The sequence below is a fragment of the Phascolarctos cinereus genome, unplaced genomic scaffold, assembly GCF_003287225.1.
Source record: "Phascolarctos cinereus isolate Bilbo 61053 unplaced genomic scaffold, phaCin_HiC Scaffold_726;HRSCAF=1367, whole genome shotgun sequence".
Lineage (NCBI taxonomy): Eukaryota > Metazoa > Chordata > Mammalia > Diprotodontia > Phascolarctidae > Phascolarctos > Phascolarctos cinereus.
In genome coordinates, this window is record NW_027556098.1 from 16,191,476 (window position 1) to 16,207,675 (window position 16,200).

Genomic DNA, 16,200 nt, shown 5'->3' on the forward strand with positions numbered 1-16,200 from the left:
AGCATGAGACCAAGATGAACGTTAGGGTGAGGTTCAGTCAGAATTCTCCATTCAAGAGAGCTGATACTAGACAGTGATTTTCCCCTGTCCTTCCTTACCCAACTCTCTCTACCTGGGGAAATAAATGTTAAATACAAATCTTACTTGTTATTTAAAGTTTATTTATAGCTCTGTTTAATTAAAATTAAAGGTTGAAGGTCAACCACAGCAATTTCTGATTTGTGTTTCATTAGTGGGAAAACGGATACTAGAGATAGAGAGGCAGTAACTGGCATGTTATAGAAAGGAATAGAATGAGATAGTGAAAATAGACTGTCAAAAGCTACTGGATTGATCTTGATAGAGGCTCAGGAGATAAATGAAAAGTAATCATAATGATTTATATTTTATAACTTTCCAAAATAGATTAAAAGGATGAATTTGGTTTTCTCATAGACAAAGGATGAGCTCAGCAATAGTTTCTGTCTGGTGGAGGGTTGAGTGAGCTGTTAGAGTGGGCCATTTGTCCTCCCCATGGAGCTTCCTACATTAGATAAAGCCAAGGATAAAATGCAGAAAGTTATGCCTGACTGGAGAAGGAGAGTAACCAGGGATTTCTGCATTCAAAAGGTCAGAAGGAGGATAAGAATCCTAATTTTTTCTCTCTTGCTGTAGTTCCGGTAGAATCGTTTTACCTTACACAAAAAAATCCTCACAGACACAGTGCTAAAGTACAAAGAAAAGAGGAAACTATAGAATGATGGCTGTCTAGAAGAGAACTGAGAAGTCATCTAGTTCAGTCCTTTTAATTTACAGATATAGAGGCGAAGGCTCAGAACGTTGAAGCCATATGTCCCAGGTCATAAAAATAATAAGTAGCAGAACTAAGACCTGAGCCCAGTAAAAATGATTTAACAATTCAATTAAACAGTTATTGAATATCTACTATAAGAAAGTTCTGTGTAACATAACATCTGAGTTTCTGAAGTGGCAGATACTGGGAATTCAGAGCATCAGGGAGGGAGAAAAATGTTGACTAAGACTGGAAAGCACTATCTGTAAGAGGGGGAAAGAATTAAAATCAGCACTGGGTGTTTTTTTTTAATTAAGAATTAATAAAAAGTATAAAAAAGAACAATGGGAAAATGATAAGAGCGGTAAAGAAACAAATATAAATAATGGAGGATTATCATATTTGCTTCTACCCAGGAAGAAGGCAAAGAAATGAAAAAGGGAAAGTTGTCTCCAGGTAAAGTGCTTTAGCTGAAACTAAAATACATAAGGATCAACTTAATCAGTTAAGGAAATTCAGGAAAATTAGAAATAGAAGCAGATGTAAGTGAGAACAGACTTTGCCTTGCATTGAAATTCCAAAGAAGATAAAAAGCATTTTGAAGTTCAAAATTCACACACTAGAGATGGAAGAAAACTTAGAGATGATCTATTCCAAGTTCCTTCCTTCCTTCACCTTTTACCTCCCCACTAACTTATGAGTAAGGAAAGAAAACTGTTGCTAATTTGCTTCGTGGTCATATGCCTTCTGTGCAAAAAGATGGAGCAAAGTATGCAAAGCTCAATTTCCCACTAGGTAGTATAACATGACTAATTTTCTAGAAAATTAATTAAGAAATAAGAAGGCAAAAAGAGCCTTCTCCCAAGGGGATTTCTTACCCACCAGAAAATCATTTCCTTCACTGTTGATAATAGTGTTTGTTTCATTTAAAATTTTATCTAAATCGCTAACTCAATTAGACCTGATCTTGTATCTTATTTACATTATTTGTTTACGGGATATGAAGAAGGAATATCCTTCACAATTTACCCCTATTAAATTTCATTTTGTTAGTCCTGTCTATCAAAATATTTCATATCCTGTTTCTGTCATCTAAAGCATTAGCTATCCCCCCTATCTTTGAAGTATCTACTTTTTTTGTTATATTATGCATGATTTCTATGCCTTCATCCAAATTATTATTTTTAATAGTTAGATCACAGCCCAGGGCAGAACCCTGAGATATTAGCTACCCCCTTCTAGATAATCCATTAATCAACACTCTTTTTTTTTTGGTACAGTGTTATTTAAGCAGCTGTAAATTTAAATAAATATATTATCATTTAGTTATTTTCTCACCTTATTGATAAGAGTATCACGAGATGCTATGTCTAGATTTGCTAAAAATCTTTACACATTGTGCCTACATTATCTCCTGGTGCTATGAATTTTAAAACTTCTCTATTGAAAAAGATATCAAAAAAGGAAATGAGATTAATGTGGCATGATTTGTTCTTACTGAACCAATGCTGGCTTAGTGATGATGGATTTGCAAACCAAATGCTCATGAAGTCTCAGTTTAATAACAATTTTAGAATTTTTTTCAGAGAATGGCATCAAAATTCACTGACCTATAACTTCAAAAATCTATGTCCTCTCCAAAAAAAAAAAGAATCTATATTTTCTCCTTTTGGGGAGTCTAAATATTTTCCCATCACCACTTTTCTAATACGTCTCTAATGAATATGTATATTCTCAATGAGAAGGGCAGATTTTCAAAGGAATTATGTGTGCTACATCTGCACACAAGAAACACATTTTCGCTTATTGTCTCTAATGGTTGGAATCCTCTCTCTCCTTATTTTACCTCCTAATTTCCCTGGCTTCCTTTAAGAACCAGCCAAAATTTCTGCAAGAAGCCTTTCTTGATCCCACTCGATGCAAATGCATTGCCTCTTTCTATTCTTTCCAATATATCCCATCTATATCTTGCTTGTACACGGTTGTTCGCATGTTGTCTTTCTCGCCTTATGCTGTGATTTCCTTGATAGCAGTGACTGTTTTTTACCTTTCTTTGGATGCTCAGTGTTCAGTACTTTGCCTGGCACATGGTAGACATTTCAATAAATGCTTATTGGCTAACTGTTGACTAAAATGCTTTGTGAACTTTCAAAGCACTATGCTATTATTTTTGTTAATAATGTGAAGTAGCTCAGCAGTCTCCTTAGTTGGACTCAAGGGCTTTGGAGCTTTTTGTAGCACTGTTGGTCATGCTGATTTCAGCCAAAGGCTATGAAGGTCTATTCTCTTCAGTCAAGTTTTACCAGAAGTAAAAATCTGCACTTCTTTCAAATTCTGTTAACTGATTCTGAACTCCTTCGCTCTGCTTAATTCTTCGTGATTCTTCTCAGTTCAACTATACCATAATTTGTGGTCAGAAATCCTTCTAAATATATATCATAAACCCTTGGCTGAGGTAATTTTCCCTAGGAACTCCTTTCTTTAAATAGCAAAAGGAATGAGAGACATGATGGTAAGAAAAGGGAACCACATTCCAGCAGTCCCTCTGATCTTTGCAGAATGGCAACTCCTATGCAGGTTAAAGAATTCTAAAATTCTATGTTCTATGCAAAATAGTGGCTCCTGTAATGAATATAGAATTCTGAGAGACATTGTGACCTTTAAGTTCTCACTCCCCTCAGCAACCCATTACATCTTGGCCTTTCTCTTTGACCTCTCTATATAATACTTTTTCAGACAGTGCTCGTTTCTTACGGGTAAGATCCATAGATGTCTGGCAACAAAATAGTTTTGCTATCCTCAGGTATGACTATTGTTCTGAGAGGTTAAAAAAAAAGCAATAGGGACCCTAAAGAAGAGTAGTCTGTGGACCCATGCATTAGCTGGCCCTCTGTAAAAAAAAAAAGCATGTACTAATTTGTGAGAGAAGATAGTGTGCGACTGCTTTTTGGCTTTGGATGACATAGAACCCATAAAGAATTTAACAGCAGCCCTTTCTGAGTCTCTTACAGACTCTTACTGGGAAGAACAGTTAATGCTATACTGATCCATCAACATTTTTTATGCTTGTCTTTTTCAAGTCAAGTCTCTTGGTACAGTTTTTTTGGTTGTTTCTATTTTTGTTTGTTTGTTTGTTTTTAAGTTTGACACAACTGTGTTACCCTTTTGCTCTTTGCCTCCACTGTAGTGCTTGCTTTTATAATACTATTGCCCAAGCTTCAATTACTTTATTGGGTTATATCTTAGTTTGCCATTGTAGTATATCTTCAGAAGCACTGTGTTAAGTTACGGTGGGGGGGGAAGGGTGTCTCCCTCTCCCCCCACATCCATAACTGCAGAGATAATCTAGTCTCTGTTTCACCATCACTGGCACTTCTCTACCTGCTGCTCAGATTCCACTCTTGCTGGTACTGCTGTTAGTCTCCACTGTCCTCTTTCTTCTCTCACCTTTGCTTTCTTATCATTTGCCTTCTTTTATATTTCCATGCTCTTCTGTTTTCATTCTAAAATGATGGTCTTTTATAGACATCATTAGTCAATCAGAAAGATTCCCTTCTTCTGCACAGAGAATTTCTCAACTGTGCATGCTTCTCTCTGGGCACTCAGGGGCTGCTTCCTTATTATCAAAGAGGTGTATTGTTTATGTGGGGTTTTTGGTATCTGTTTAATCCCTCTTTGTCACTTTTGAGTATAAATATAAATGTATTCCACAATTTAGAAGGTTCTAGAAAGTTGGTCTCTGAAATAACTTAGGTTTTAGTGTCTTCTAGGAGATGATTGATTATATATTTGTATTTACTAATAGGACTATACAACGCATGGCACTAGCATTTGATTTTTCCTTTGCACTACTTTAGGGCAGTTTTATAACTCTAGGGTCTCTCCTTTACAATCAATCTCCTATTCCTCTAGGAGTTTCTCCCATTCCGGAGAAATCCCTTCCCTCTACTCAAGCAGTTTCGAAAACTTTCTTCCCTGTTTTTTTCTTTAAGTATTTACGATGACTAATAAAGTTGGATTGTGATATCACGCTTCATCTGTGAGTGTGATCATCTAAACACACTTCTCCAGGCTTAAAATGTCTTTGTTTTAACCTCTAAAATTTCCTTACTTACACGTCTGGATGTGGCATTGGAGTGAGATTTTAATTTATCATGTATGAAATTAGAAGCTCACGCGTTTTTTTTCCCTTTATGACTCATTTAAAATGTTTTAGAAAACAAAAAATAGATGGCAGCATGGCATAGCGGATAAAAGGCTGGCCTTGGAATCAGAGAAACCTAAGTTCAAATACTACTTAGGATACAAACTAGCTGTGGTCTGCTATTGCCAAATCACTTAACTTCTTAGTTTCCTAGTCAAATTCTTAAGTCTATATGTGATTGAGGAGTTGCTCATCTGCACCTCTGAAATAAATTTCTAGGCTAAAAGAGTTCTCCATGCTGATAAACTGATAAAATCACTGGTATAGACTCCATTCCCTCCCAAAAAAATGACAGTTTATGTCAGAGATCAGCTCCACAGTAACATCTCTCCAAAAGTTTGAAGTTTACTACAATGCCACTTATGGAATAAAAGGAGAATATGGCCTTCCTTTCTCTCCATTTCTATTTCTTCCCTTACCAAAAAAAGAAATCTCTGGAGACAATAATGACAGGTCTTTTCTTTGTCTAGTCACTTTCCCCATCAAGACACAAGGAAAAAATGCTCATCTGGTAGGATAAGTCTGCTGATTCCATTTTAGTAATCTTTGCAGCCTTACAGAAGACAAAAGAGATTAGGGAGGAAGGTTTCCCCCTCCTCATCTGTGGATATGTTGTTGTGTCTGATCCTAAGCTAGACTAATGGTGCTGTTTATTACTTAAAAATCACTTTACATAAATCTGAGTAAAACATTTTTTCATAGCTAAGGATGATCACATATATTATTAACACAATGGTAGTATTGTTATTCATGGTGCTAAAATATTATTATTTATGAGACTTCATGTATATTTCTAGATTCTTCCTATTCCCTGACTTTTCCATATTGCCAAATCTTGCCTCTACATCTTTTCCGTATGTTTTCTTCCCTCTGTTCATGTGAACACAATCCTGGTTGACTCCCTCATCACCTTTCATCTGGATTAAGTCTTCTAATTGGTCTTGTTCCCAGCATCTCCCCTCCAAAATCAATTTTCCACAATTTGACAACAATAATCCTAAAGAAAAGGAAGTCAGACAAGGTGGCCTCTCTCTGATGTCCCTTCCAACTCAAAATCTATGAATCTCTGATTCTGTCACTGCTGTGTTCAAGAATCTTCAGTGGTTGCCTACTGCATCTAGGATAAAATATGAATTCCTTAACTTGACATTAAAAATCTTTCATAATCTGTTTCTAACCTATCATTTCAGATTTTTTTAATATCACTTGATATTCTAGCTGAAATGATCTATTTGATGTTCTCTCAAGCCAGGTCTATATTCCCCATGTGTATGCTTCTATGGAGAACGTTCCCCATACCTGAAATCCACTCCCTCCTCATTCTGACCTTTTAGAAACTTTTTGTTTCCTTCTTGCTTCAAGTCAGGTACCACCCATTCCAGAAGGCCTTTCTTGATTCTCTTTATAGTTAATCCTCTCTCAGTTGTCTTGTAATTACTTATATCTGTTTTCATGTTGTCTCCTCTTTATATCTGTTTTCATGTTGTCTCCGCCCATAGAATGTAAGATCCTTGAAGACCTTTTCACTTTTGTCTAACCCAAGAATCTAATACAATGTCTTGTACATGACAAATTCAACCAAACTTAAGTACACAATGGAGTTCACTAGAAATCAATACCATGTATGCTTGTAGCATGTATCTCCTTACTAATGGATGTTCTACAACAAAGTCAGAAAATCTCTGTAAATGCCATCACTGCCATGTATTTTTAATAATATAGATTTGGATGACAATAAAATCTAAAATCCACAATATTCACATTATTGCACTCATATTTTCCACATTCACAAAAGCAGAGTTCTTCATGCTAAAACCATGTCAAACTTTCTAAAGCCTTTTTATATTTAACTTGGGGGTGGTGGTGGTGATGAATGACCAGTTCAGTTATATTAAAGCTATTCCACTTTCCAAGACATATAGAGCATCACATGGATAGGCCTTTTACTCAAAGCCCATGACAGTACAGTTAACTTTACGTTCTGTTTTCTTTTAAAAGACAAATGTTTAGTGGGGCCAATATTTGAACATGTAAGCCATGAACAAATGAGGACAAATGGTTGAATCTTAAAACACTTCCAGCTTCAGGATTTTATAAGATCTTATTCTAAAGGAAAGAAACCAGTTAATCCTTTTTTTTTTTATTTTCAATGTCCTCATACTAAAACAATCTTTCCTTTTTAAGATACGATATGTAGTGTGGCAACCTTCAACGTCACTAAGATTTTGTAAAAGAGTTTATGGTCAATATAGATTTTTTTTCCTGCCCCAACCTAGTCTTACAATGACTCCATTGGATTAAAGGACATTTCTCCCTAGGAATATTCAACAAATATGCAGCAGTAAATTATATCTTCTAGTAGTAAAACAAAAAACAATAAACAAAAAACCCTAAAACTTTCTTACTAAATTTGTGGAGGGTAACTACTGATTTTCAGTTCTAATTTGGAAAGTACATAGAGGGCGTAGTCTTTGGATGCTCAGGAAGGCCAGCAGTTTCTTCAATTTATGACTGGAAACTAGAGAGGTAAATCATGTTAACATTAATACGTCCAAAATAAGTATTTTCTGATTGTTGGATAAAGGCTAGAGACAATAAGGAATGGGTCGTGAGAGAATGCTACTCACATCACTCAAAGGTACATAGAGTATGGTTTCCCAGGGCCAACTTCCTATCCAGTGATTCTCTCCTTTTTCTCAATTTTGCTCATCACCTGTCTCTTCCCATCCTTTTTATTTTACTCTTCTTCACATAATGTGTTCCTCTTACATTCCAATTAAATACATTCCTACTTTGCTTTCTAAGAGAGATTTTGACATTATAACAGCTAGCATTTATGCTTTACGTATGTATAAAGCTATGCTTTATGTATGACATCTCATTTAATCCTCACAACCCCTGTAGGTAGGTGGTACAACTATTCCTGTTTTAAAGATGAAGAAACTGAGGTTATGAGAGAGGTTATAAATGACTTGCCCTGGGTCATACTACTAATAAGCATTTGAGGCAGGATATAAACTCAAATTTTCTTGATTTCAAGTCTAACACCATCCATTGCTTTACCTAATCACATTATTTAAACACAATGTTTCAAGGCTTAATGAACAATAAGCAACTTTTTTTTATACATGGAGAAGGAGCATAAATTGTGCTTTCTGACTGCTGAATGTCGTTACACTTAGAGAAAGTAAAATTCCTATTTATTATAGTAATTAATGATACAAAACAGAAGTAGGACATAGAAATAGGCATTCTAGACAAATAAGGACATTTGGGCAGATTATGTATGTTCAAGCAGTCAAAAAAAAAAGCATTTATTAATCCCTAGCATATTGTGCTTAGGCACTGGAGCTACAAGGGGGAAAAAAAGATAAAATAATCCCTTATCTTAAGGAGTTTACATTCTGAATCTTAAAACTACATGTGTACTTAGTGAAATTGTTGGAGTTTTTTTTAAAGAGCTAATTGCAAGTAAAATGCATAGATTTAAATAGAAAATGTTAGGGTGTAAATCTGGTCTAATTATTATGGCTGGGATAAAGGTTGTTATCACCTTCCTGCCGGCATATGAGGAAGGAATTGAGGGAGGAAGAAATTCTTTCGGTTAGGAGAGCTAAATTAATTGTGCAGCAAGGTTGTACAAAAAAAGAACTTGAAAATTACCATGAACATGAATCACATTTCCTTGGCAAGCTGAGAGTTGCACTTGGGATGTTTCATGTAAACACTATAATGCTTTAGAAATAAGACAACAAGTCTTTGTTTCCATTTCTTTTGCACATAATGTAGTATAGTAGAAAGAACATTGTCTCCAGAGTCAAAGGACCTGAGTTCAAATCCCAAACTGACTCAGGCCTCAGTTTCCTTATTTGCAAAATGAGGGTATTGAACTTAACAGCTTCTGAGGATTCTTCCAAATCTAAACTATGATCAATAGCTTTAACTAATATCTAAAAATAAAAGTGAGTTTTTTAGTTAAGATCTGATCAAAAACTGGGGAATGAGACCTTCTATCATTAGAAAGTGATTAAGTTCCCAGGCTCACATCAGTTTTCACAGTGGTTTCCATCTTATTCCATTATATTTCTCAGTTTAAATACTATAATAAAAATACATATAAGTGTATGGCAACATCTGTGAAGTTTTGATAATTCAATTAGGGTTCTTGACATAGGTCCATTTGCTCCTTTATATGGAGCTATTTTCAGAAGTGAACTGTAAAACTGGTAGAATAAAACCAAATTAGATATTCCATGAAGATCTCATTACCTACAAAACTCACAAATCAGGTAGCACCTAATTTGAACTTTATGAGAGCATTATGCCATTTGAACTTTGTTCCAAACAAATAAACCAGGAAAATTTATTTGGGCACTGATGCTTTTTTGATGTGTATTGTTATTGCACAGCATTAGACTAATGACATTCAGTAAATCAACTATTTGGACATGGGTGCAATTAGGAGGAAAAAGAAAGGGGAGAAAGCTGCAGACATTCACAATTTTAGTCTTCTACCTGGCATACTATAGGTCTTGGCTATACTTTTTAAAAAATCCTTGCATGGTGCTATAAATTGTGTGAAATATTAGAAGTATTAAAAGGTCAGTTTACTTACTGTTTCTTGGATGCCAACGCACTGCATTTAAGTACGCATTACAGTAATGGAAGAGAAACTCATGCTCAGATTGGAGGACTTTTCCTTGAAGCAAGGGCATGAGATCACGTCCATCAATAACTCTAAATAAGAAAGCAATAGAAAGTCTGTGAGAGAAAAGTCATATGTGTCGAGGTGGGAGGGAGAGGGGTTTGAAGAAAACTTCCAACTAAAGATTCACCTTTCATTAGTAGATAAAAGAGCTATACAACTGTATGGGTCTGGTAAATGATGAAAGCCCCATCTCTCCAAAAAATAGCCATATTAAACTTCATATTCTAACTCACATTGTAGTTGTTTTTGTACTTGCATTATCCCACCTACTAAATTAGGACTTTTTATCCCTTTGTGTGGCATGAACCCTTTCTTATGAACCTCTTCTCAGAATATTTTTAAAAGAATGAAAAAACACATAAGGTTGCAAAGAAAACAAATTCTATTGAAATAGAGATGTAATTTTTCCCATTCAAATCCATGGGCATCCTGAAATCTATCTATGGATGACTTAAGAGTAGAGGTGGGAGGATTATGTGGATTCCAGGTTAAGAACTCTTGTACTACACCAATTGATAAATGGTCAAAGGATATAAACAGTTTTCAGAAGAAATCAAAAGTATCTATAGTCATATGAAAAAAATTCTCTATATCACCACTGTTAAAAGAAATGAAAATTAAAACAATTCTGGGGTACCAACTCACGCCTATTAAGATTGGCTAACATGACAGAAAAGAAAAATGACAAATGTTGGAGAGGATATGGAAAAAAAGGAACACCAATGCACTGGTGGTGGGGTTGTGAACTGATTTACCCATTCTGGAAAGCAATTTGGTACTATGCTACAAAATATATAAGGGCTATAAAACACTGCATACCCTTTGATCCAGCAATACCACTACTAGGTTTGTACCCCAAGGAGATCAAAGAAAAAAAAAAGAAAAGGACCTAAATATGCAAAAATATTTCTAGCAACTCTTTTTGTGAGGGCAAAGAATTGGAAATTAAGGGAATACCCATGAGTTGGGGAATGGCTAAACAAGTTGTGGTATATGATTGTACTGAAATACTATTGTGCTATAAAAAGTAATAAGCATGAGCAGAATGCTTTCAGAAAAAGCTGGGAAGACTTACAGGAGATGATGCAAAGTAAAATGAGCAGAACCAGAAGAACATTGTGCAATGATCACCTGTTAATGACTTAGCTTTTCTCAGCAATACAATCATTGAAAACAATTCTGAAGGACTTATGATGGAAAATGCCATCCACCTCCAGCGAAAGAACTGATGGAGTCTGAATGCAGACTGAAGCATCCTTTTTTTTTTTTCTTTCTTTATTATTCTTGGTTTTTTGATCTTCATTTTCTTTTGCAGCATGGCTAATATGGAAATATTTTACATGATTGGTTATATATAATCTATATCAAATTGCTTACCCTCTCAAGGAGGGAGGAAGAGAACCTAGAACTCAAAATTTTACATGACAAATGTTTAAAAGTTTTGTTTACATTAATTGAGAAAAATAAAATAAAAATTAAATGCTAATTTAAAAAATAAAAGAACTCTTGTACCGGATCCCAAATTCCTTGAAGGTAGGAGTGTTGAAGCCCTTATGCTACCTAGTATAGTGCTTTTTTCTGGAGTCAATCTGGTATGGTAATGGATGAACTAGCTAATAAATTGTTGCAACTTGATTGCTTTGTGGAAAAATCAAGATGGAACAATTTAAGCTACAATTACTTTGTGAAGAAATCAAATGAAAAGATTAAACCACAGTCAAGATGACAGTATGAAGGTGGATGGTATGGTGAAAAGATCGTTTAGTTAGAGGACCTGGACTAAATCTCAGCAAATATGTGAATTTGGACAAGGCTTCCACAAGTTCCTTTTTCCATCTTAGGTTGTCCCTACATGAGAAAAGTAGGCAATATCCACTAGGCTCTCTCAGTTTAGTCACCTCTCTTCCCTATAACCTGCTCTCCAGGTCCTTGATGTAGTTTTGATTGCATTTCCTGACAATAAAATCCAGTTGTACTGCTTGGCTTATAATATTAGATGAGGGAGGTATAGTTCTCTTTACTCAGAACCAAAATATATGGAAGCTAAAACTTTACATCTTTCAAAGAATGATTATTTTCCCATTAAAAATGTTTTTCTTTTTATCTTTGTATCACCAGCACATATGTTGCACAGTGTCAATCTTCCTGAATTAGAAAAGAAGCTTCCTGTTATAATGGGGATGGGCTTCCCTAATCACCCAGTTCCTATTCTTTCAAGGGTTTACAGTACACTCCAAAAGACTCTAACCTATACAGCTTGTAGGAAGCGGAGAGAACAAGAGTTTTCAGAGAAGGCAGCTGATTGAATTAAGAGAGAAAATGGGAAAATCATGTTTGTGGTGAATAAATAAGATGGCAGAAGGACTTGTATGGGGGACTCTGATGAACTACAAATGTTGAGCCAGAAATTGGCAGGGAGGTTATGACTGGATGATGGAAAAAAAAATAGTGTGACTTTTTCTAGGCTAGGAAGAAGGGAAGAATAATTGAGAAATAAAACTACAGAAAAGAATAGGACTTCACTATGTCCTTGAGAGCTGGAGGTTTCTAAGTCAGGTGAGTCTATCTCCACAGGTTCCCAGAAGCATTTGTAGGACTAAAGCCCAGGTATTCAAAAGGTCATTTAAGTCAGCTGATTATATTTCCTTTGTATGCTTGGTATTTGATTGGAATAGTCAGGAATTCTAGATTAGAGCTAACAGTCCCAATGAAAAGAAGCTATATTTATAGACTGGTAATTTTCAGCTTAAATATTTCAAAAGCAATCAATGTGTATGTTAGTTCTACGTATTTAATGCATGTTCATTTCTCCAAGATTACAATACTAGTTCTGCTAGGAAAAAAAATAACTGGGAAGCAGTTTTACTAAGAATTCTGAAAAGAATTCTGGGAATCGTAGAAGAGGAGGGATCATTTTTCTAACACTTTGCAAAAAATACCTGCACAACAAATATTTGTTGAATTTAACTTAACTGGCTAATTAGCAGAATGCTGAAAACTGGCAAAATTCTATCAAAGTCTTCATAACTTATTTCTCTTGATTTTCTTTTTGCATAATTCAAGAAAAATTTTTCCTTAAAAAGCTTTTTTTTTTATTCATAAATTTTTGTTTCCATAGAAGTGGTACTATGGCTAGAGAAGACAATCATATCAAGTTCATGGACAATTAGACTTATGAAGAAAAATAAATTCAAAATATAGTAAGTAGGCCTACACTGAAGAGCTCTTCCTAGTCAGAATGAAATGCAGTTAGAATTAAAGGCCCTGACTAGAATTATGTATCATATGTTTACGATGTTTTCAATCTACTCATAAACATACTAATGGGTCATGGAAGGAATTGCCTCAAGTGGTGGGAGAAGGTATGCCATGAGATAAAATGATTTGGAAAATCAGTCCCAATCAATAGAGAATTAAGAGAATTTTCTTAAAGAAAAAGCTAATTACAAATTTGCATTTTTTTTAAAGTTGAAATAAAATTCAACAAGCAATTACTAAGCACACACTATATCCAGGGCACTGTGTTAAGTTGCTGACCAGATGAAAATATTTACAAGCAGAACAATGCAATTGAAATCAGGGACAAATGGCTCTTTGAAAGAGTTAAAAGGTTTAGCTTCCATATCTTCTTATTCTAAATAAAGAGCACTAAACTTGCTCTATCATCTTCTATCACGAGGCATGAAAAAAATTGAAAAACATAATAAGGCTATTATACATATACATATAACATTATATATCACATATGAATGTTTGAGTAGTGTTGCATCTTCTGAGCTGCCTGTCGTTTATTCAGTGTCATTAATGCCCCTTAATGTAATTATAGTCTTGTTGCTTAACTCTTCTCTGGTCTTGGCCCTTATTATTAATCATGAGCTCTCAAAAAGCTTGAGGACTGAAAATTTTCTATTATCATAAGTTAAAAATAAGAACAAAAGATAAACTTGGACCAATTCCCAATCCCATTTTCTTGTTAACTATAATAGTTAGAATGAGAAACATGGTGGAGACAGTTCTATTCAAAAACAGCATCTATTCTGAAATACAGTTTCTATTATAAAACAGTAGTTACTGTCTTTAGTTCTTTTCAAATCCTTCCCAAGAAGGATTCAAGACATAATAATGTAACATTTTGAATTGGGCAGAAAGAAAGGAAAGGAAGGAAGGAGAGGTAAGTAGGGAAGTCATGTAGGGTGTGTGGAACCATGGCTCTTAGTGTTAACAAAGCTGGCAGGGGAGGTGAGGAGCAGAGATGGGCAGATCTTCAAAATATATATTGTTATCACCTTCCAGTGGAAAGAGAATCTGTCTAGAAATCCAGATGGTGACATAGTACCTGTTTGCCAGCTGACAATGACTAATTTTACCTTTTGAGAAGCTACTCTTTGTCTTGTGCCCACTACAAGTAACACTAGAATTTAAAGATAAATATGCATTTTGAAAAAGTGATGATAATACGAAACTAATCTTACTTAAGTTTTTTCTGCCTCATTCTCTCCCACAAAAAAAAACCCTCAATGCTTAGAGCCTTTTTGATTATTAAGAAGCAAAAGGACTAGATTTTTTTCATCCTTTTGAACAGGAAATCTTAGTTTGCAGTCATTTTTAGCTTCAAATGCAAAGATGAATCTCATTTTTTATATTCTGTGCCTAACATGTCATTTCCTAGAAACACTCAATAAATCAACTGCCATGGTGAGCCAATTTACAACAGTGCTGCAGAAATATTGGTCTTTCAAAGTAGAGCTCATTTCTGCCATGAAAAATGGAAAGCAACCTGATTTGGCTGAACTTTTCAATGGTGCCTACACTCACACAACACTTAGTTTCTCAAACAAGTTTGCATCCAGAATCACCATTTACACCATTGGAGTGCAGCATGAATTTTCACAAAATAGGAAGCATGATCCCATTAAAACTGTTATTCCATATATGAACTTCCAATATATATTAAACTCAGTAAGCGCATAGCACACTGCTTGGTGTATGTACTTAGTAAGTACATACTAATAAATGACTTGTCAATTGATTGGTTCAAATCTTCAGTCTTTTAAACCTCCATTAGAGCAGTCTGTGTTCTAATGAAATGTTATAGCTTATATTATCTGCCACACAACTCATTTCAATTAAGAATTTTATGTTATGGCCATAACATAAATAATTTAAAGACTACTGTAGTGGTTTCTCTCATTTGTTTTCAGAAAATTAACTATTTTTTTAAATTTTTTGTTGGGAAAGTGAAATTATTTGGAAATCACCCTTGGTAGCTTGCTTTTAGCATTAATAATTAATTTATATGGCTCCATAGTTACATAACTCGAGGTCAAGCCAAATGCCATGGAGCTGAACTTAACATTTAGCTAGAAATGATTTTAGAAACTTCCCCAATAGGTCTTTCCAGTTGTGCTTATATATAATGTATGTTTAACAAAAAATAAGCAATAGCTATTTCAGGGAAATAATAGTCATAGAATCAGGTTATTGTTGTTCAGTCATTTCAGTGATGTTCAACTCTGCGACCTCATTAGGAGTTTTCTTATAAAAGGTACTTGCATGTTTTGCCATTTTCTTCTCCAGTTCATTTTACAGATGAGGAAGCTGGAAGCAAACAGAGGTAAGTGGCTTGCCCAGGGACACACAGCTAGTAAATATCAGCCCAGATTTGAACTCAGGAAGAAATCTTCCTGACTCTAGACCCAGCACTCTATCCACTTTTCCACCTTCATAGGGTCATAGGATTTTGGAATCGGCAAAGACCTTAGAGGTCCAACCTTTTTTAAGAGTTTTGGAAAACAGAGCCTTAAGAGCTAAGGTGACTCACCTCCAGTTCATACAGCTAAATGTATTATGAACACAAATAAGTAAATTTCTTCATTCTAACTTAATAAGGTAAAATTGGATGGGAAGCAGAATGGCATTCTTACTTTTTTACAAACTATAGGAATATGGTTCATAGTATTAAGCACATAAAACTTGGCTATTGAGAATATCTTTAATTGTGTACACTTCCCAACTGCCTTATAATAAGATCTAGCTTTATAAATCTCATCCAAGATCAGAGAGGTTGTGCACCTACTTTGCAATCTCTGTGGCTTTGTGCATCATGGGCTCTTACTGTCAGGTTTTAATAACAGAAACAGCAGAACAAAATAAAGGGTAGGTACACCCCCACCTCAAAGAGTGCTTTTTCACCAATTCTGAAATAGCTAATATAAAATTCTTAGAGTAGTGATAATGTTTCAGGATGCCTAGATGATTTTCCACCCCCCAATTCTCTGCCAAAAGATTTCCAAAGTAACTGTATTCTTTTTTAATAACTCTCTTTTGCTCCAACATATCTTGTATCACCAAAGATTTCCCTTAACTTGTATCCAGAATCCATTTGTTTCCAAGTAGGGGGAACTAATTTTTGAGTCTTTGCCTGAGGTGATAGGGCATCAAAATTCTTTTGATAAAACGCATGGAAATTAAATGAAAATAAACTATTGAATTATACAAATGAAATTGCCATTCACA

At 34.9% G+C, this 16,200-nt stretch overlaps 1 protein-coding gene across 3 annotated transcripts in view; it reads right to left on the reverse strand.

The window, feature by feature from the left end:
- Window positions 1-16,200, reverse strand: part of STS (steroid sulfatase) — a 181,489-nt gene that overhangs the window by 20,646 nt on the left and 144,643 nt on the right. For all 3 annotated transcript variants that reach the window (XM_021006205.2, XM_078146121.1, XM_021006207.2), the window contains one exon: window positions 9,592-9,713. In XM_021006205.2, coding sequence (XP_020861864.1) covers window positions 9,592-9,713 — 122 coding nt within the window. The remainder of the gene's footprint in view (window positions 1-9,591; window positions 9,714-16,200) is intronic.